Below are 21282 nucleotides of genomic sequence, written 5' to 3'. Positions count from 1 at the left end.
AGTTTAAGTGATCACTATAAAAATATTTTCAATTAGCAAAAAAACACTCCATTGGTATTTGTGAATCATCTCTGCCATTTCTGATTAAGGTGTTCTTCTTTCTAGTGATTCTTGAGTGGAAAGAGGTCGATAGACACATTTAGACGCACACATTCACAAGAAACCTGACTTCTGAGTCCATAGTATGTTCAAAAGACTTTCATGGATAGTCTTGAAGACAAAAAAAAAATTGTTTTAAGTTTAAAAATCAACTTCAAAACCCAATTTTTAAAGTATCACAGATTAATTCCTTCTCCTCTGACCTGATCAAATCTTTGGTGGCCCAGCTACACAGTAAAGGCTTATCATAATCCATTTGGCACAGACTAGCCCCCTATAATTACAGCATTAAAATGTTTTCTAGGCTTCATACATTCGTTAACAAAAGATCAGTTTGAGGAATAATGATAAATTATCATTCAAAGAAAAAAACTTTTACCTTCTGAAATACAAGTCTTTGGGACTTCTCACAGAAATGGCTCTTTCTCACAACATCTTGTGGTTAGGGCAAAATCAGTGTTGGTAGTAGCAACATAAACTTTATTATTCAATGACCTGGGTAGAGAGACGGTTCTCTCTAGTTTCAGGGAGGGAAAAATGCCAGGACCACAAGCACTCCCAAATGAAAGACTGTGCTTGCACTTATTATAGGAGTTGGATGATGTTTCAGGGCACAGATGCCAGGAGTTTTGTTTTGGTTTCTTTTTAATTTCATCATGCTTCTAAAACCATTTTTCTTTTTACAGCCTCCTTTAATGCCTTTGAAAAGATCCATTCTCCTGAGTCATCTAAGAGGACTGAGAACAGTATGAGCTTTGAGCTGAACAGAAGACTCCTTCCTCGGACTGGTGAGAGGTGGTTCTCTAAGTGCCTTATATGTTCAACCTTCATTTAATTCCACTCATACTGTACCCCCACTGGTACTGAAGACAAGTAGCGCTGCAGTCTTTGGGTACAGCCTCAGTGTTTACTTCTGATTCAGCCAAGGATATACTGCTCAGAATCTGAGAACTATAAAAATTATTTTGGAGAAGAAATTTTTGGCTCTCTACCTCCGCTTTCTCTTAGCCATGGAGAAGGAGGGTCACAGTAATGGTTAAGATAGTTGAAACAAGGAGAGAAGGCATACAAAACCTAAATTCCCCCTTAACCTGACTTCGGATACCCTATTAAGTAAAGTTAATTACAACTGTTACTTATCAAGCATGGCAGATCCTCCCCTTCCCAACCACCACACCAGTATCCCCTCAGCCCTTACCATCCTGCCGACTGCTGGCATCTGCCTGTCTTTGCATTTGGGCTTTCTCTGGACTTACTGTTTTTTTTTTTTAATTTTTTAATTTTTTTTAAAGATTCTTTATTCATTTATTTGAGAAAGAAAGAGAGAGAACACGAGAGGGGGGAGGGTCAGAGGGAGAAGCAGACTCCCCGCTGAGGAGGCAGCCCAATGTGGGACTTGATCCTGGGACTCCAAAATCATGACCTGAGCTGAAGGTAATCCCTAGTCTTTTTTTAAGATTTTATTTATTTATCTGAGAGAGAGCAAGAGAGAATGCATGGGAGGGGGAAGGGGTAAAGGAAGAAGAAGACTCCCCGCTGAGCAGGGAGCTCAACGTGGGACTCAGTCCCAGGACCCTGGGATCATGACCTGAGCCGAAGGCAGACGCTTAACAACTGAGCCACCCAGACATCCCCTTTCTCTGAACTTACACTCCTCAACGCCTTTACTCCCCCATACATACATGAGGCCAGAAATGCCAGGAACTAAATGCCTCCCTATAAGAACAGCCTTTGACCAGTGACTGACAGAACTTGGTGTGTAGATATCTTAGTGCCCTTGTCCTTCAGTTGGGGTGTCTCTGAGGTGTTGTTCTACTCCACATCCCAAGGTTCCCAGTGAGATTAAGCTCCAGTTGCTCACAGTAGTAATAACACAACTTTGTTATCAAGATTCCATTGTTTGTTTCACTTCCCTACTCCTCTACTGTGTCTCTCTCCTTAGATCACACCCTCAGTAAACTACTTGCACTTGAATCTATGTCTTTGGATTGGCTTCTAAGACACAGTTTGGGGATACAGACTCTAAAACATGAGCTGCTTTGTTAGGTGAGATTTATATACACACAACCCACCCTCTTTTATACACTGCCACTGAAGGATATTAGCCTTTTGTGGCAGCTTTTCCCCTTATGATTAAATTTTACTTGATTCCATTTGAATACGAATGTCAGGGCTGGCCTCTGCCTCATACCCCAAAACCTGCTTCAGTTCTCCCTGAACTGTGTTGATGGGTGTTCTGATGATGACCACCCCTACTACCGTACCCATAGGTTTAGTTTCACTCAACTTCTGAGTCCTCATAAAGGTCTTTCAACCCCACCCCACCCCCACCACACATGTACACACACACACACACACACAGATCAAGGAGTTCTTAACATTTTTTATGCTATGAAACCCTTTGGCAGCCTGTGGATACATCTCAGAATGTTTTTAAATTGATAAGATATAATATATAGAATTACAAAGAATAAGAGTTACAATGAAATACGATTGGTAACCTGGACTACAGATAAGAGTATATTCCTGTATACATATATACTGGCTCAAGGAACTTCGGCCCTTATCATTTCTCTTCATTTCTCCCATAAGGCAGTGGGGCTTATAATTAAATCATGATTTCACACAAGTTCTGACTTCAGGACTCCTCATGCTCTTAAGTACCAAGATCAGAGCGAAGATTTTGTACCCCAAGAGATAAGTCCTGCTTATCCATGTTGCTTCCGACTTAATGTCTTACATCTGCCCTGTTTTCCCTTTTCTAGGGAAAACCCACTCATACTTGTGCTTCTTTTATGGATTGTTCAGTTACCTGGCTTAGCTTTCTGCCCTGACATGAGATTCTTGCCTGCCTTGGATTCCTGCTTAGTTCTGGGCCACAGATCTTTCAATATTTTCTCCAGTATACCTCCTCATTATACCTCTAGCTCCCCGGCTGAGGCCCTCTTGATTATGAACAGAGATACCATTTATGATATCTGTAATTTTTTCTGTAAAGTGCTTCAGTATAGCCTACATGATACAAATGTGTCAGTTTTATTCTATCCTTAAGAGTAATCTGTAATCCTCATCAGAATTCCATATCCTAGGAATGGTGAGGTAAGCATAAGAAAGGCCATTCCAGGGATGGCTGCTACAAATGTCTTAACTACCTTTGTCTCCCATCAACACTAGATTTTTCTAATTAGCATAATTAGTGGTAGAAATGGCTTTTCATTGGTGAATTTTATAGCTTGCTAATTAGGCCAAGATGTTAGAAATAGTTTGTCATAGGTGCATTTGCTGGTATTCAAGATGTATTTATTGGCTAAAATGCTTTAAAGACACTACCCATCTTTGAGTAAATAAAGAATACGGATCCAACAAGCCCTTTACATTTACCACTAATTGTGGCACATGTTTAAACCTAAACCTGGAACCCAGTTGGTATTCTGGAATATTCCTATCACCTCTTTAAAGTAGATGGTGCGTCAGTCCTACCACTACAATAATATTGTATTTTTCTCAGGTGTACAATTTATTCAAGTTACATATGGAAGCACCAGAAAGGACAGACTTCTAGGATTTCTTTAGTTTGGCATTATATGGCTCTTCTTGCCAGTGTGTGTGGAGGATTTGGTCTGAGACTTTCTTTTATTACCAAGTTGGACGGGAGATGCCAAACCTTACCTCTAAGTTTTGGTGATTCCTGAGAGCACCCAAAATGAGCCCAAGAATTAAGATGACCCATTGCCTTACCTCCTCATTCTAATCCTTAATCTCAGAGCAGTATAGATTTCCCATTATGCACAAGACCATCTTTTTGAATACTCTGGTGCCAACCATTCTCCATAATGAGGATTGGGAGTATTTCATTTCATTGGGCTTTCCTCTTTGGTCCCAACTCTGGTCTTGAGTGAATCTTGCCTGACCTTCATCTTGTCCTGGATGATAGGTTTCAGCTCTGTTAAGGCTATTGTTACCATTACTGGTGTCAAATACATTTAATTATTTATTCAACAATTATTAATTGAACACTTTCTATGTACCATGCAGTGTGTTAGACCCAGAGGATATTTCAGCCAATAACACAGGTGAGACCTTTGAGTAAAGGTGAATGGAAGAGTGAACAAATTGATAAAATAATTTCAATTGGTAATAACTACTATGAAAAAATAAAATAGGATTATGGGGTATGGTATATAGTAGGGGGTTGGCTATTTAGGAGGAGGATGATCAAAGAAAGCCACTCTGAGCAAAAATCGAGTAAATCTTTACAACTGAGCCATCCAGAGCTATAGGATTAGTAATCAGTGTGATTTTTCATGAAGCATGGCTCTGAGAACTCTAGAGTTCATTTTTAACCTTTTAGGAACAGCCAGATCTTTATCACTGCCTGTACATTGCCTCACAGTTTAACCAAACTGAAAGAATCTCTTTAAAAAACAGGATCCATTTCACTTTCTTTGAAACAATATAATGCACAATTAGCACTTTGACTTTTTTCATTGAATTGATCAGTTGGATTAGTTTGTCTAAACTGATTGGTTTAGCATTTTGTAGTTTACAAATAGACAAAGAAAATCAGTGGAAACCTGGCTTAACTTAATTAGTATTGATGAAGCCCTGAGAATCATGAAATCTGATGTTTAGAGATCAGTGTACACAGGAAGAAAATGAGTTCCAGAAAATTAACCCCAAAATGCTCACCTTACACACCAAAAGCTCTCATGTCTATGTGGCTGCTTGCTCATAAATGTTTCTCAAAGATTCTTGGCATTTACATCACACTTACTGTAAAATGGTTTGTCATGAATTGTTTTCAGTTTTTAAACATAAAAATAGAATGAGAATATTACCGTTAAAAATAAGATAATTAATCACTGACCCGTCTATTGCTATTAGTTTTATATTTACCTTTTGCATTTGGTGCATTAAAATATTTATGTTATTTTAACCACAGAGTGCATAAAATTTAATATCATGCTTTTGAACCTAGCATTATATTATATGCTTTTCCATCTTACTATAGTGTCTGTGTTTTGTTTAATGCCTATAAAATATTCCTTTGAGCAGTTATACCCTGATTTAATTAGCAGGTCTCCTGTTTTAGCTATTTAGAGTTTTTAATTTACATTGTTATTTGAAAAATATCTTAAAGGATAAGATTATTCCAGAATTTGGATTATTTCCTTAGGCTAAAATCCCAGAAGGAAAATTATTATACCAAAGGATTTGACTAGTTTTAGAGTTCTTAAAAACTAAAACTGTGATAGCCTATAAAGTTTATACTAGTATTCAAAGCAGCAGTAGTATAGAAGGGTATCAGATTTAACACATACTTAGCAGCATTCATTTTCAAGGCTTTACTAATTAAGTGGGTGAAAAATGTTATCACTTTTTTATTGAACATTTACTTGTTGAATTTTCCCTTTTGTGAATTGTCTGTTCACATCTTTTTCCTGTTATTTGTTGATCTTAGAATTGACCTACTTGTTTGGGCCCTTTGTAGATTAGAGATGTTCACCCTCAGGCATTTTTGCCACAAATATTTTTCCCAGATGGCTTTTATTTTATTTTCTATAGAATATACAGAATTATTTGTCCGCCTTTTTCTTTGTGACTATTTCTTTTTCTCCTATGCTTAGAAAGTAAGCATCCTCCAAACAGATTTTGATAAATGACCAATACAATTCGATTCTGTTCCTTTATATTAGAAGCTTATTTATATAAAACTTTTCATTCATATTTAGTGTGGTGTATATGTTCTTTTTATTGTTGCCCATTTGCTAAAAAAAATTATCCCAGTTCTATGTATTATCTTTGCTTTTCCTTTCTTAAAGACATAAAAGGACTTTTTGTTTATATATAAATTTATATACAACATGTTCTACATATTTTAATAGCTTTATTGAGGTATATAGTTGACATACAATAAGTGGCACATACTTAAAATGTATCACTATCGTAATCAAGATAATGAATATATCCATTCCCCTCCAAAAGTTTTCTTGTACCCTTTTGTACTCTCTCTGTCTTGTCCCTCACAGTGCCTTACTCCCATCCCCAGGTAACCACTAGCCACTATAGATTAGCCTGAATTCTTTAGATTTCCCTATAAATAGAATCATACAGAGTGTATCCTTTCAGTCTGGCTTATTTCACTAAGCATAAGTATTTTGGAATTTATCTATGCTGTATTGTGTATCAATAGTTCATTCATTTTAGTTGCTGACTAGCATTCCTTTGGATGGATATACCCCAGGTTGTTTATCCATCCGTCTGTCAATGGACATTTTGTTCATTTCATGTTTTTAGCTATTACAAGTAACACTGTAACGCAGTTATGAACATTCATGTACAAGTCTTCATATAGATGTATGCCTTCATTTCTCTCAGGTAAATATCTAAGAGCAGAATGGCTAGATCATACCATCACTGTGTGTTTAATTTTTTAAGAAACTTTCAAACTGTTGCAAGTCTCTTTTCTCATATCATGTTCCCACCAGCTGTGTATGAGAGTTGCAATTCATCCACATCCTCATAACAGGTGGTATGATCAGTCCTTAAGCTGTTCCTAGTGGGTGTGTAATGGTATCTCATTGTGGTTTTAATTTACATTTCCCTGATCATTATTGATGTTGAGCATATCTTCATGTGCTTATTTATCTGTGTATAAAAGTGTAGAATAATGATGTTCCCTGAATTTACCCTGTTATCATTATGAAATAATCTTCTTTTTTCCTTGGGAATATTCTTTCCTCTGAAATTTTTGATTTTAATATAGCTGCTCAAGTTTCATTTGGGTAGTCTTATTTTTTTTTATTTTTTTTTAAAGATTTTATTTATTTATTTGACAGAGAGAGACACAGCGAGAGAGGGAATACAAGCAGGGGGAGTGGGAGAGGGAGAAGTAGACTCCCCGCTGAGCAGGGAGCCCGATGTGGGGCTCGATCCCAGGACCCTGGGATCATGACCTGAGCCGAAGGCAGACGCTTAATGACTGAGCCACCCAGGCGCCCCTCAAGTCAGTGTTTTACTTGGTAAACATGTCTGAGACCATGCATCCCTGGCTGCTAAGCACCATGGTGGACAGGGCTAGAAAGGTAACAGCTTTATTTTGAGCAGGGGGCAAAGACAAGGCAGCACTTTACAGCTACATTGTAACTAGATCCTGCATCTTCATTTGGGTAGTCTTAACATGGAATACTTTCTCGTTCTTTTAGTGTCAATCTATTTGTGTCTTTATATTTACAGTATATTTCTTAAAACTTTTGAATTTTTACCTACTCTAACAATCTCTAACTTTTAATTGGGACAATTAGAACTTTTCATATTTAATATAATTATTGATATGGGTTAGTTGAAGTCTGTCATCTTGCTTTTTGTTTTCTATTTGTCCAAACTATTCTTTGTTCTCTTTTTCCTCTTTTTCTGCTTTCTTTTGGATTAAATATTTTTTATTCTGTTTTATCTTTGTCAGATTATTAGTTTATAATTCTGTTTTCTTATTTTAGTGATTGCTTTAGGGTTTATAGTACAGGTCTTTAGTAGATCTCTTTCTACTTTTAACTGTATACCACTTACTATAACTGTACATAACCTCACAGTTTAAAAACCTTACCATGGTATATGTATATTTCTCCCTGCTAGGTCAGTGTGTGTATGTGTGTGTGTGTGTGTTTCCATAATACATTTTTATTATTTATAGAACAGTGAATTATCTTTTTTATTGTAGTAAAATATGCATAACATCAAATTTGCCATCTTAGCCATTTTTAAATGTACAGTTCAGTGGCATTAAATACATTCATGTTGTAGTGAACAATCATCACTATCTTATCTCCAGATTTTTTTTTATCATCCCAAGCTGAAACCCTGTACCCATTAAACAGTAACTTCCCATCCCCCCCCTCCCCAGCCCCTGGTGACTGCTATTCTATTTTCTGTCTCTATGAATTCGACTATTCTAGATTCCTCATATAAGTGCAGTCATACAGTATTTGTCCTTTTTCGTCTGGCTTAATTTATCTAACACACTATTTGCAAGGTTCATCCAAATTGGAGCACATATCAGAATTTCTTCCTTTATAAAGCTGAATAATATTCCATTGTATGTATATACCCAGAAATGGAGTTGCTGGGTTATATGGCAATTCTATGAAAAACAGTTAACTATATTTTGAAAAGATTTACATAAAAATTTAAATTGTGACTTCAATTTTTAGACCTTCTATATTTACCCATGTAGTTACCATTTCTGGAGCTCTGCATCCCTTTGTGAAGATCCATATTTCTGAATGTTGAACTTTAGAATAAAACTGTCAAATTCTGTAAAAATACCATTTGAGATTAAGAATTTAATTCCAGGTTATCTAAAACCTAACTTGGACAGAAAAATAAGAAAATAATCATTCTTTCCATCTGACAATATGTCACAATTTTTTATTTATTTAGGTCCTCCTTTCAATGTACCGATAAAATTTTGCAGTTTTACCTATTCATTTTCTACACACTCTTTCTTAAGTTTATTCCTTTTATTGCTTTTAAGGGCAATATATTTCTATTGAATAGATCTTTGTAAAATTATCTTTTATTTCTCTATTATGAAGTTACAGAGTATTGTTGACTTCTGGGTATCAAATATTGTTACCTTGATTAAGCTTTCATTAAGACTAGCGATTGTTATTTTTAGCTGAATGCCTTGGGTTTCTAGGAGTATAATCAAATCATCTCAAAATAATTGCGGATTATTTTCTTTTACTCCTATTTCTTTTACATGGCTTACTACATTAATAAAAATTTCCACAATGCTACTTTATCAGAACAGTGAACACATATTTCTTATTGTTGTCCCTGAGTTTACAGGGACTTCCTCTAGAGATCTGTTATTAACTATAATGATGGCAGGTTTATGATAAAGACTATTAATTATATGTATAAATGGAAAAATCTTCTATTTCCTTAAAAAGTACCTTTCAATATTCAATTTTAGCATATGCCTTTCTGCAACTGTTGTATTATCAACATAATTACATTAATGCATGTCCTTATGTTTTATCATTTCTGCATTTCTCAGATAAGCCCTGCTTTACAGTCGTGGGTTATTTTCATATTACATTGTCATAGTCTCTGTGTTTGTATCTTTTTTAAGGTGTAAGTAATGTGCATCATTGGTTTTAGGTATTTTCTGTAAAGAAGCAGAGAACCTCCTGCTACTCCACAACTAGTCTTGAGGGAAGAAAAATCCACAAGAAAAAAAAATGGGTGATGGCCTTATTTTATGGGGGATTCTTTGGTAGCCCTTTTCTTATGCATAGGTGTAAGAGATTACATTCCTTAAAATTATGGTGATTAGCATAACCATGACTGGCAAATACAAAGTCTAGCTTTGAAATGGGAAATTTAAGTAAAGTTATTGGAAACAGGTTTCTGCCCATCCCCTTGCTGCCCCTACAGCCAAAAAACCAAGGCATTAAATCGACTTTCAGGACTGTAACAGACTCCTCTCTGCAATCCCCACGTGGGCCTGTCTATACAGTCTGGGCAGAGTGGGAAGCAGTGGCAAGAAATTGCTGAAACTTTAAAATTCACATTTTTAAGCTAACATCTCAAAATCAAGGTTCACAAAAAAAATAACTCTATTGAGAAATTTCTCTAAAAGTGAAAAATAAAACAATCCTGTTTCTTAATTTACCACCGTCTTCCATGCTTTCCTTTTACTCTGTGGCAGTTTATTGGAAACAGGAATTGTGGTTTTAGTTCTGTGGTGTTGTTTTCTTTTGTTTTATCTTTGTCTTCACATCCCCAGGGCTGAGGTCACATTAAGCATTTTATAAGTAACCTGAATAAATTAAGAGAAAAACTGGGCCATGATAGGTAGGTACTAAAGATGAACAAAATGGGGTGTGAGATACAGTATGGCAGCAAGTGAAGCAATTGGAGGACAATATTTTTTGTCCTTTGAAATGAAATAAAATAAAAAATATTATTTTCTGTGCTGTAACTTTAACAAAGTATATTACTTGTGTCCATTTTTTTTACACTGATAATTCAGGCACTTTTCTTTATAAACCCAAATGTAGTTTCTTTGGCAATTGAAGTTACAGGGATAACATCTCCTTTGTTGACATAAACCATGGGAACTTCAGTTGCATGATCTCATTATCTGATTACAGCTGTGACTTTGAAGTAATCTCTCTGAATGAGCACTTTTGGAAGAATTGCTGCTCACAGGCCAAGCCCCAGGTTGCCGAAGAGGATTTGCAAAGGTATTTGTGAGCCCGGTTTTTCTTTTGGCTTTCTTCTGCTCTATTTCATTAGCACTTCATTTAGTTTCTCATCAGGCAGGAAACGACGGTGGGATTGATTTTAGTTCTACAAAGAGTGCTCAGGCAATATTGCTTTACCAGGTGGTCACTGGGAGCGCACCAGTGGATGCTACCATGCATTGCTGCAGGGGATCGCTGACACGTATCGAGTTCAAGCCTAGCCAGTCCTCTTAAAAAGCAATTTCAGGACAAGCATGAGAAACTCATTATGTTTCACTCACATCTTTGAAAACGTGACTTGTTTGCCCTTGGTAAATAGCAACTTTTATTCTTAGAAAATAAATTTGAAGTAATTATTGTAGGATCTGTGGGTTTTCACTCATTCTCAGGCACTAGTCTATGGACCATCTCCATTAAAATCATGTAGGAAGCTATTTTTTTTTTTAAGTTTTTATTTTTATTTTATTATTATTTTTTTTTTGCCATGCCACAAGGTGTGTTTTATTTTCATTAAACATACAAATAATTTGTTATAATATCCCAGGGCAAACCGGAGAATTTGGCAGTCCGATTGGGGGGTGGTCCCCTGAGAGACCCGCAGGCCGGTGGCGTCAGCACCAAGTGCCCAGGTTCACAGTGCAGCTTGTCGCTTGTGTCCATCTTGCAGGTGGCTCTTCTTCCTCCACATCACGACTGGGGTGTCTTGAAGATGATGAGGGTGGGGAATCCTCTAGGTTCTTAGGAAATTTCACTCCGCTTCTCCTGCTCAATGGTCTCTTTGGTTGGCAGGGTGTTCTTCTCCTGCGTCTCCATTTTCTTCAGCTTGGCCTTATCGAAGCTGGAGATTTCCCCCATGTCCGGCTTGTCTGCCATTTTCTTAAAGCGATCTGTGGAGTTCCGCTCCGAGCCCAGCGCCTGGTGCTCCCAGTTGCGTTGCTGCGGCAAGAGACCTTAAGTTTTTATTTTAATTCCAGTCAGGAAACATACAGTGTAATATCAGTTTCAGGTGTACAATATAGTGATTCAGCACTGTACGTCACCCCCTGCTCATCAGAACAAGCGCCCTCCTTAATCCCCATCACCTGTTTCACCCATCCACTCCCCTCCCCTCTGGTAACCAGCAGTTTGTTCTCTGTAGCTAGGAGTCTGTTTCTCAGTTGGCCACTCTCTATTTTTTTCCCTTTGCTCATTTGTTTTGTTTCTTAAATTCCACATAGGACTAGAATCATATGGTATTTGTCTTTCTCTAACTTATTTCACTTAGCATTATATGCTACTAAAATCATGTGAGAAGATATTTAAAACAAAGAATTTCTGAGCTTTTGTTTTATTAAAATAAAAATCCACATTGCCAAAATTCACCATTTTAGCCATTTTAAACTGTATAAGTGAGTGGGGTTTTATGGATATTTACAATGTTGGCAACCATCACTGCTATCTCATTCCAGAATATTTCCATCACCTCTTAATTCTATACCTTCAAATTCCTCCCTTCCTTCATCCCTTAGCAATCACTATTCCACTTTCTACTTGTACACATTTGCTTATTATGGACTTTCCCGTAAATGGGATCATGAAATATGTGAAAGCCTAATGGCCAGAAGGAACATAGGAACCATAGCACATGGTGCAGAGCAGGTGAGAAAACCGAAGGGTCACTGAAACAACACTGTATCTAAGGGAAGGTGGTACAAAGTACCTTTGGTTTCCCAAGAAGCAGGAAGGCAGGTGGCCTGAGGACCACCAGAACCATAGCACATGGGCAGACAGGTGTTCTGAGGGTCTCTCTAGGGCACCATCAGGAGGAAATTATGTAAACAGAAGGAGCCACAGTTCCGCAGCATGCAGACACTCTAAGGATCCCAGGAATCCCAAGGAACAAGCAGGCTAGTGACCAGATGGGTCCCCAGGATATCAGTGCTATGGACTAAAGATGACCTAAAGTGCTCTGGATTCTTAAGCAGGGGGAAGCCCAGAACCACAGTATGTCTACCAACTGGTGCAAGGAAGTTTTTCCCAAAGACACCAGGGTAAGGATACAACCCTGGTCAGAACGAACTACACTTTGTATCATTCTGCCAGGCTTGCAACCCAGAGGGCAGGCAGGCTGCTAACCACACAGGCACTCAGAACATCTGTACACTGCAGGGAAGTGGGGAAGCCAAAGTGATCTTATATCACCAGTGAGGGGACAGGCTAATGGCTGGAAGGACAACTAGAAACGGTACAGGGGTGGCTGGTGGTCAGAAGGTTCTGCAGGGGGACTGAGGCAAAGATGAGACTCTGGGTGAAAGGAACTACAGTTCCCCAGCACGTGGGCAGGCCCGTGGCCCAAGGAATCCCAGAAGAGCAGGCTAGTAACTTGATGCCTCTCACCACCACCCTACCAACCACCAGCAAGCAGCAGGACAGGTGGCCAAAATTCACCCATTTCTCGAGCTGGCAAGTGTAAGAACTAAAGAAACCCAAGCACACTTGCAGGCAGTGGTTCTCTGGAGGCATCAATATGAGTACAGGATGGCAGCCAATAGGAGTCAGGTTTTTCTCAGAATATGGGGAAGCCTGTGGGTATAGGGATCTTTGAACCTCAGGTGGTAGATAGGGCTGGTACCTGGATGTTTCTCCTCCCTCTAGCCTCACAAGGCATCAGTGCCCTGCAGGGGAGGTGGCTGAAAGTGCTCTTGGTTCCATAGCAAAGTGGAAGGCTGACAGCCTGAAGTACGTGGGAACCCCAGTGCTAGGTCGGGCTAGCACAGGGGAAGTTGCATGAGACATCATTCTTAAGGATCTCTGGTGGGCAGGAAGAGCCATGTTAACCCAGAACACCAGCAGGCATGTGGCCTAAAGTATCCCCACAGCCCCACCATATAGACAGTCTGGTGACAAATAGGCCCACAGAGCATCAGTGTGGTGGAGGGCAGGTGGATAAAAGCTTTTCTGTTTTCACATTAACGGGGAAGGTGGTGGCTTGAGGATCACTGGAAGTCTGGAACATACAACCAGTGCACCGTCTTGAGAAAACTCCAGTGAGTGAAAGGAGACATGGTTTCGCAACATGAAAGCAGGCTTTGGTATGGAGGATCCCAGGAATGCCAGGATGTAAGGAGGCTAGTAACTGCATGGGCCCCAACTATCATTGCTCTACAAGGGAGGTGGCCTAAGGTGCTCTCCCTTCTGCAGCTAAGGGGAAGGCTGATGGCTGGAAAAAACCGGAACCATAGCACTTCTTTAGGCTGGTGTCCAGAAGGTTCTCCAAGTGACCAGGCTGAGGATAAGATGGTGAGCAAAAGGAGCCATACTTCTTTAGCACAGGGACAGGTTTGTGGTCCAAAAGATACTCAAAAGCACAGGGAGCACAAACCAGCAATCAGGCGGGCACACAGTGCATCATCATTGAACTGTAAGTAAGGTAGCACAGAGTGACTTCAGTTCCCCAGCAGTGGGGATGGCTGATGGCCTGAAGGATGTAAGGAACGATATATAGCACATGGGGGTGGGTTAGTGCCCAGATATTTGTCCCAGGGCACTGTTACAAGAAAAGGACGTAACTAAAGGCAGGCTTGTAGCCCAAAAGATCTTAGAAATCCCTAGGCATGGGCAAGCCAGTGACCAGATGGGCTCTCAGAGAATCAGTGTAGTATAGTAAAGGTGGCTTTAAGTTCATCCCTCTTCCCTTCAGGGGGAGGGAGGGTGGGTTTAAGGACCACCATAAAGATAGCACGAGGATGGGATGGAACCCAGATGGTTCTTTGGAAGCACCAGTGAGAGGATACTATGGTAGCCTACAACAGCCATACTTCCACAGCACCCAGACAAATTTGTGAGTGAACGGATCCCTGGGACCTCAAGGAGTGGGTAGGCTAATGACCATATAGCCCATCCCAAGAATCATCACACAGCAGGGAAGGTGACTAAATGGGCCTTTGGTTCCCCGGCAAAATGGAAGGCTGGCGGCCTGAAGTATACTGGAACCCTAGCTCTAGGGTGAGCTGATGCCGGGAAGGTTACCTGAGGCACTGTTGTCAAGGTATTACAGTGGACAGAAAGAGCCACGTTTCCCCAGAACACCAGCAGGCTATGGCCTAGAGTATCTCCAGAACTCCACCATGTGGTTACGCACTGGAGGAAAAGTGGATGAATTTTTTTTTTATTTCCCCAGCAAGGGGGAAGTTAAAAGCCTTAGGGATTATTGGAACTCTAGCCTGGGTGACCAGAAGGTACCACCCATGCACCACCTTGAGGAGACTACAGTGAGCAAACGGGGCCATAGTTTTATAGCACTAAGGCAGACTTGTGGACCAGAGAATCCCGGAAAGGTGAGCAGGGTAGTGACCAGATAGGCTCCCAGTGCAACAGCACTGTACTTGGAAGATGTTCTAAAGTGCTCTCCATTCCACCACAAAGGGAAAGCCAGTGGCCAGAAGAATAATCAGAACCATAGCACGTGTTTCTGTGCTGGTACCTGGATAGCTTCTGCAGATGGACCAGGGCAATAATATAGTGAGGGAAAAGAGCCACACTTCCCTAGGATGTGGGCAGGCTTGGAGCCCAAAGAATCCCAGGGGGAGGGCAATTAGTGATGGAAGGATTCCTGAGGCACCAGTGCCATGAAGGGAAAGTGCCCGAGATTTCACTCAGTTGTCCAGCAAGCCAAAAGGCTAGTGGCCCAAAGGAATATGGAACCCAAGAGCTATGGCAGGCTGGTGCTTGGAAGTCATCCAGAAGGGCCCTAAGGGCACCAGCGTGAGGCACTGATGTTGGCCAAAGGGGACCAAGATTTCTCAGGCTATCATCAGAACAGTGCATGCAAAGACCCCCAAGCTTGCTTCGTGAGCATGCAGGCAGAGTCCTGTATGAGACCCTACAGCCGGTGCTGAGACAGGATGGAGACTAGAAGACATCCAGAACCTTAAAAGGACAGACAGTATTTTGGCAACAGATTCCATGGGGTCTACAGTGCAAGGATTGTATGGTGGCTGAAGAGACTCTGTTTATCCTAGCTCGGAGGCCATATGATAGTCTGCAGGAGCCCGTAACCAAGCGTGCAGATAGGCAAATGACCTGAAGGGCCTGGCCACCCTGGAGGAAGGGTAGCCAAAAGTATTCTTACTTCCCCAGCAAGCAGGAAGGCCTGGCCAGAAGGAACACCAGGTAGAGTCTTTAAGTAGACATACTGTGTTCAATTCAACACATATTTAGCTCCCTGAATAGGGTGTTTCCTGCCTTCCAGGTGTGTGTATTATAAAACTTGATACAAAATGTGATTTTTTTAAAAAATCCATAATGATTGCTAATAAATGCACTGGAGCAGTGTTTATCATACTTTAATGTGCAGATAAATCACATGGAGAGCTTGTTAGACATTCTGATTTACTAGGTCTGAGGCAGGGCTTGAGATTTAACATATTTAATAGGCTCCCAGGTGATGCCAGTGCTGATTGACCATTTTGAGTAGCAGAGAGCTGGAGCTACAGATCCAGTAGCCAGCCACATGTGGCTAGTTAACGTAATAAAAGTTAAATAAGTTTTAAAGATTTTATTTATTTATTTTGAGAGAGAGAGAGTGTGCAAGCAGGAGGAGGGACAGAGGGAGAGGGAGAGAGAATCTCAAGCAGACTCTAGGCTGAGCGCAGAGCGTGATGTGGGGCTCGATCCCACGACCCTGAGATCATGTCCTGAGCTGAAACCAAGAGTCGAATGCTCATTTGACTGAGCCAGCAGGCACCCCATATTTAAATAAATTTTAAAATTTCATTCCTCAGTCTCACTAGCCACATTTCAAGTGCTCGATAGCCAGATGTGGCCAGTGGCTACCATACTGGACAAACAAAGATATAGGACATTTCCATCTTTGCAGGTAGTTCTCCAAGTAATAAATGACCATGTATTTTGGGGCATTTCAAATAAGTCTTTGTGAATTTTGTCTGGACCTGGAAATGTAAGTAGGATTATGATGGAAGAAACATTTAATGTGGACATGAATACTAGAAGGCAGCTATGGGCATTCAAAATAAACGAGGCTCTGGATTGAAAAATGCCTGGCATTGAAACTTGCCTCTAACGCTTAGTGTTAGAGTAACTCTAGAGGAGTTACTTAAACTTTCCCAGCCTTGGTTTGCTCAGTGTAAAAGTGTCTATATCACAAAGTATGCGTTAGATACATGTGTGAAAACATTTGCATTGTCAGTCCCAGCAGGTGCCAGCCCTGCAGTCCACTTTTCCTTCTCACTGTTGAGGTCACTTGAGTCCTACTGTGGTCTCCTCCCTGCCCTTGATTCCCAAGTTCAGAGTTACTATTTATTAAACTTCCCGTTGTAGGGTAGTGTAGTTGATAGGGAGGATCCCCAGAGCCAAGGCTGAGAGGTCATTCTCCACTGGAAAGGCAGAAAGGACACAAGACTTTTTAGCATGTTAATGTAAAGAGTGAGCCATGCTTTGGGAAGATGAACAGTAGCATTTAGTGTGAACTAGTTGTGAGTAATAGAACTCAGGAGGAGGCCAGAGATGAGAATAGAGAGCTTGGTGGGGCCCAATCAGTGGAAAGCCTCGCTTGCCCTATTGAGTTTATACTTCATTGCACTGGTCCTGGGAAAGAGCTGAGGAGCTCCCATCAAGGACATACTCAAGGCCAGGCAGTCTGATTGAAGTGGGAAGAGATGTTTGAAGAGAACTATCCACGAAGAAAAAAAAAAAGTGAAAGAGAAGTCTCTAATGAGAGGCGATATCAGTTTTAGAGATTTTGAAAATGGAGCCCTTCTGAGTGATGACAGAGTTGTGTGTTCAGGAACTAAAGAGGAATAAAATTAACTTAAATATAAGTCTAGACACGCCATATTTGAGAAGGCAGGTGAAATGCGCTGATTTCATTTCACCAGTAGTCAAGGAAGGACACTCTCCAAGGAAATGACTATGTCAAGCTTAAGGTACCTGAATTTCAAGCAGTATCATCTAAAGCACTGGATTTTTCCAAGATGTGACCCATCATTTGTTTTGTGTTCCTGCTTCCTAACCATTATGAAGATGATAATCTTTCCTAGAACTAGTTTTCTTAAGTCACAGAAAGCCACATTCCTTCATAGTTAGGCGATGGGGAGAGGTGCTCACTTAATGAATTATACTGGGGCATGTAGCATAAAAGAGTTGACTTCTAACTATTTTTTTGCATGGATTATCTGCCACTAGGGATAATGACAGCAGATATTTAATTCCTGTCCATCCTTTCCATGCCGTCTGAGCTCTTTGGTTCCCTCCAGTGATACCCTCAAGTTTCCCTACTTGCACATACTTGAGTAGCCCCCATGTTAATACTGGCCCAAAAGAAGTACCACTAAAAAGGAAATATAAAACTTAACAGCCAGAAGTATACTTCAAAGCCAAGTAAAAATGACTTGGGGATCACTCTAGTTGGAATTATCTACCTTACCTCTCTTCCACTCTTGAAAGGTAACAGGGCATTTCTTTTTGGCCATCCTAGTCTTTTTTGTGAACTTTCCCTTCTCCATTATTTCAGGGCAGAATCATACCGTGCTATAAAACACTGTACCACTTACAAGAATGGGAAGAAATACAGCAGCCCTCACTGTTAGGATCTTGGGGTAAATGTAAAAGCAGGTGAGTAATATTTTAGGGATTATTTACTGCCTCAGCTTTAAAATAAGCAACTACATTATTTTTCTATCTCCATTTCTAATATTTGGGTCCTATTCCAGTTTTATTTCCAGGACCATTACTTGGAATTAGACAGGGAAATGGAGGCATTAGAATTTGGACACTTAAAATGTTGATTTGAAACTACGGACTTATATGAATTTTTAAATCGCCAAGGACATTTTCAAAACTTGAGCTTTCAGCTTTTATACTTTTAAAGTTTACTTCCAGCCTCTCTCAAACCCTTGACTGTTTATCACTTTCTCTGAATTATTAACACCAAACACTTCAATGATATAGTTGTATTTTCTATATGGTGCTGAGGCTCCCAGATCACTTGTGTTCAGCTGCAAAAGAAAAAAAAAGAATTAAAAAGCTTTTCTTCCCTGGGTTCCCCACATAAAAGTCACTGCTCTATGGAGATTACCATCTGTAAGCTAATTCTGAAGTTGTTAATGGCAAGCATCAGAGCGATTGGCATGTGTTTTCAACACACGGTTTAAGGTTTAAGATGATCTCTCCCACTCATTTGCGAGAGCTGTATGACATAGCACTATATTCTCTCTAGGGGGTTCCAGCAGAGTCTTTTCCTTCATTTGCTTTAACTGGCTTGTGGAGCATTTTTAGAGAGTGTAGATTAACTCCTGAACACAAAGCAAATCTGTGCTACTTGATTTGTTGTAAAACCATAACACGTTTTTCCATTGATTTCCAGCTTAGCCACAAACATTCTTCAGACTTCTCCTCATTCCTGAGTTTGAACAAACCTGAATGGAAAAGAAACTGCCTCTCTTTTCAACAAACTGATTCCAAGTGCCCCCTGGGAGGAAGGACAAGGAAAAGAGTCCCATGTTTCAAGAACAATAGGATTCTAGAAAAGGTACACATGTTCTCAGACAATCTTGTACAAACTGCAACAGTTGGTTAACAGGCAAATATTTTCCATAGCCTGAAAAATATCCTGAAACATTCCTACTTTTAACAGTGTCTCGAGGCAAGCATGACAAATGACTATGAAAAGCCAAGAACTAAAATACTATAGAATACGGGAGGTTTTAATTTCTTTTTTAAATTAAAGCTTTACCTTTCAGTCACCTAAAATTTCTTAGGGTTTGTTCTGATTTTTGTTTCCAGCCCTGGAGACTCTGGAAGGAAAAACATCTTGCTAGTGTTGGATAAGTTCGGAATGGCACCCAAAACAAAGCAGGTTATTTTTTTCTTCAGTCTTCCTTCCTGCTTTAAGCAGGTGGCGGAGATCTTAACTAGGAGTGCTCCCATGATGACATACCAAGATTTTACGTGTCGAGGTTTCAAGGAACAAAACAGGCAGACATTTAAAGCTAAAAATATCACACACACACACACACACACACACACACACACACAGAATATGGTAAGTTCCAACAGAACTTTGTCATTATTGAGCCCCAGATTTGACAATCATTAATTTGCTATTAATAAGTCTTACTGTTAGGGGGACTCACTTCACCAGCCGCAGGAAGAGTTTGTTCTTTAGACAACCATTGCTTTAAGCGCTCTGTCAAATTGATTCAGACATTCAAGGTAAGAAAAAGGGATGTAATTAAATCTTTTCAATAGACTGGCTAAGCACTCATCTGCTGCCACTGATAGATCCAATTTGGGAGTTGCTGAGATTTCTTTACCTTCTTCCTTAATACATTTTTTTGAATGATCTTGAGTGCTTTAAATGCTTATCAGTCCATAGTAGAATCAGCATTACTTGGTAATGTTCAAACCATTTCTTCATTCGATAAAGAAAACTCACCTCAGTAGACTACCTGGATAGTTTTTACTAACACTCACAGTGTGTGTGTGACAAATGACGGGTATACATGGGCGTATATTATTGCCTTAAATTGGGGGTTGGCATACAGTGGAACTGGCCGTGATGAGATTATCTGTCAAAGTCAGTAATTGCAGATGGTTTCCCCCTGACTTTTTTTGCCCAGGCATTGAAAATTAAGCGTAAAGAGAAAGTCTTTTTCTGCTGTGACCTACCGAGCTCACTTATATGTCACTGCCTTCCCTCCGCAGCTGCTCCTTCGGTCCACCTTCTCCCCTCACACCCTTAGTCTCCTTCAGCTTTGTCATAGGTCCTTGACCTTCCTACCTCAGGGGGGACGGAATAAATTCCAGGAGTGTGTGGCTTACTGTAAATGTGTGGGAAAGGCTGGTCTGAGCACAACTAAAGGTCACTTTGTAGCCTACCGTGCTTGATCTGTGCCCTTTGTGGATAGTAGTAGTAAATATATCAGTTCTTAGCCTTGGGGTAGTTCTAAATACCAGAGTCATGGGGAAATCCAATGGAAAATTGTGCTGTCTCAGTAAAGGGGTTTTTCTGGCCTTGTGCTACTAAAATCAGCTATTTTGCCTGGAGAAAAAATGGCCTTTTCATTTATGTGCGAAAGTTGTCCTACCATGAATGGAAAGGCGTCTTAAAGTGCCAGCAAAGTCCCCATAGAAAGGATTCTCCACTTGCTCATTTCTGCTGATGATCCTGTTGAGTTGCTTAGCATCTGTGCTTTTCAAACGTATTCCGAGATTGCTACTGAAATACAACACTTGTCGCTGAGAGCTACCAGTGGTACGGTGAAGACTGGCTCCAATGTGCGGTACAAGGAAAAACAGTGACTCCTGAAGCTAGACTGTATTGAGCAGTTACAGTGGGATGCCTTTTGGGGTGCCAGAAAAGTTAGAAACATGTATTAAATTGCACCAGTGTCTTCCAGTCTGGTTGGGAAGGTGAGACATAGACAAATGGAAAACCAGCAAAGATTTACCAAGCAACAAATTGAATAACATATGCAATAACTATTGTATCCATCAGCTAGTGCAACTAACAACCACAGAATTTCAGTGGTTTATATTACAAATTGGTTTCTCTGTGATCCAGCTGGAGTTGGGCTCCCAAAGCTCCCAGAGAGCCAAACAAGCAATTCCTCCTAAGGCACAGTGCTGAAGCAGCACCCAGTTGGATGTGTCACCACAGCATTGCCTAAAGTAAATGACATGGCCAAGTCCAATATCAGTGGGGCATGGAAATAGACTTCTTCTGTAAGGTAGGAAGGGGAGTGAGTCATTACTGAAAAGCACCCCCTAATCTACCACAACTATACTGACTTTTCAGTGCAGAAGTAACATGGCGTATTAGGGGAATCTGTATGGTGGGTGGGTTAGAACAGGAGTTTTGAGAACTCTAGGAACTGCAGATGCATTCTTGGCAGTTAGGGAGTTATAATCTGTGACTCACGGCCTATCTATAAAC

At 40.2% G+C, this 21282-nt stretch overlaps 1 protein-coding gene, 1 long non-coding RNA gene and 1 other non-coding gene across 3 annotated transcripts; 1 reads left to right on the top strand and 2 right to left on the bottom strand.

The window, feature by feature from the left end:
- Positions 1-783: 783 nt before the first annotated feature.
- Positions 784-18843, top strand: LOC123852569 (uncharacterized). Its single transcript, XR_006792930.3, has 4 exons — positions 784-887; positions 10257-10349; positions 17860-17960; positions 18712-18843. It is a non-coding gene; the product is annotated as an uncharacterized LOC123852569 (long non-coding RNA).
- On the bottom strand, positions 7128-7258 carry LOC135362047 (small nucleolar RNA SNORA63). Its single transcript, XR_010406336.1, has one exon. It is a non-coding gene; the product is annotated as a small nucleolar RNA SNORA63 (small nucleolar RNA).
- LOC123852499 (thymosin beta-10-like) lies at positions 10862-11253 on the bottom strand. The gene has a single exon (XM_045886576.3). The coding sequence runs from the start codon at positions 11220-11222 to the stop codon at positions 11088-11090; it is 135 nt and encodes a 44-aa protein (XP_045742532.1). The 5' UTR covers positions 11223-11253; the 3' UTR covers positions 10862-11087.
- Positions 18844-21282: the final 2439 nt, after the last annotated feature.

The sequence above is a fragment of the Mirounga angustirostris genome, unplaced genomic scaffold, assembly GCF_029215605.1.
Source record: "Mirounga angustirostris isolate CCGP_5_RB_7025 unplaced genomic scaffold, mMirAng1.0.hap1 SCAF_11, whole genome shotgun sequence".
NCBI lineage: Eukaryota > Metazoa > Chordata > Mammalia > Carnivora > Phocidae > Mirounga > Mirounga angustirostris.
The sequence above is the reverse complement of the archived record's forward strand: the minus strand, read 5'-3'. Positions and strand labels throughout refer to the sequence as shown.

Bases quoted from the DNA above. Each gene is read 5' to 3' on its own strand.
- LOC123852499 (XM_045886576.3), bottom strand. From the start codon at position 11,222: ATGGCAGACAAGCCGGACATGGGGGAAATCTCCAGCTTCGATAAGGCC.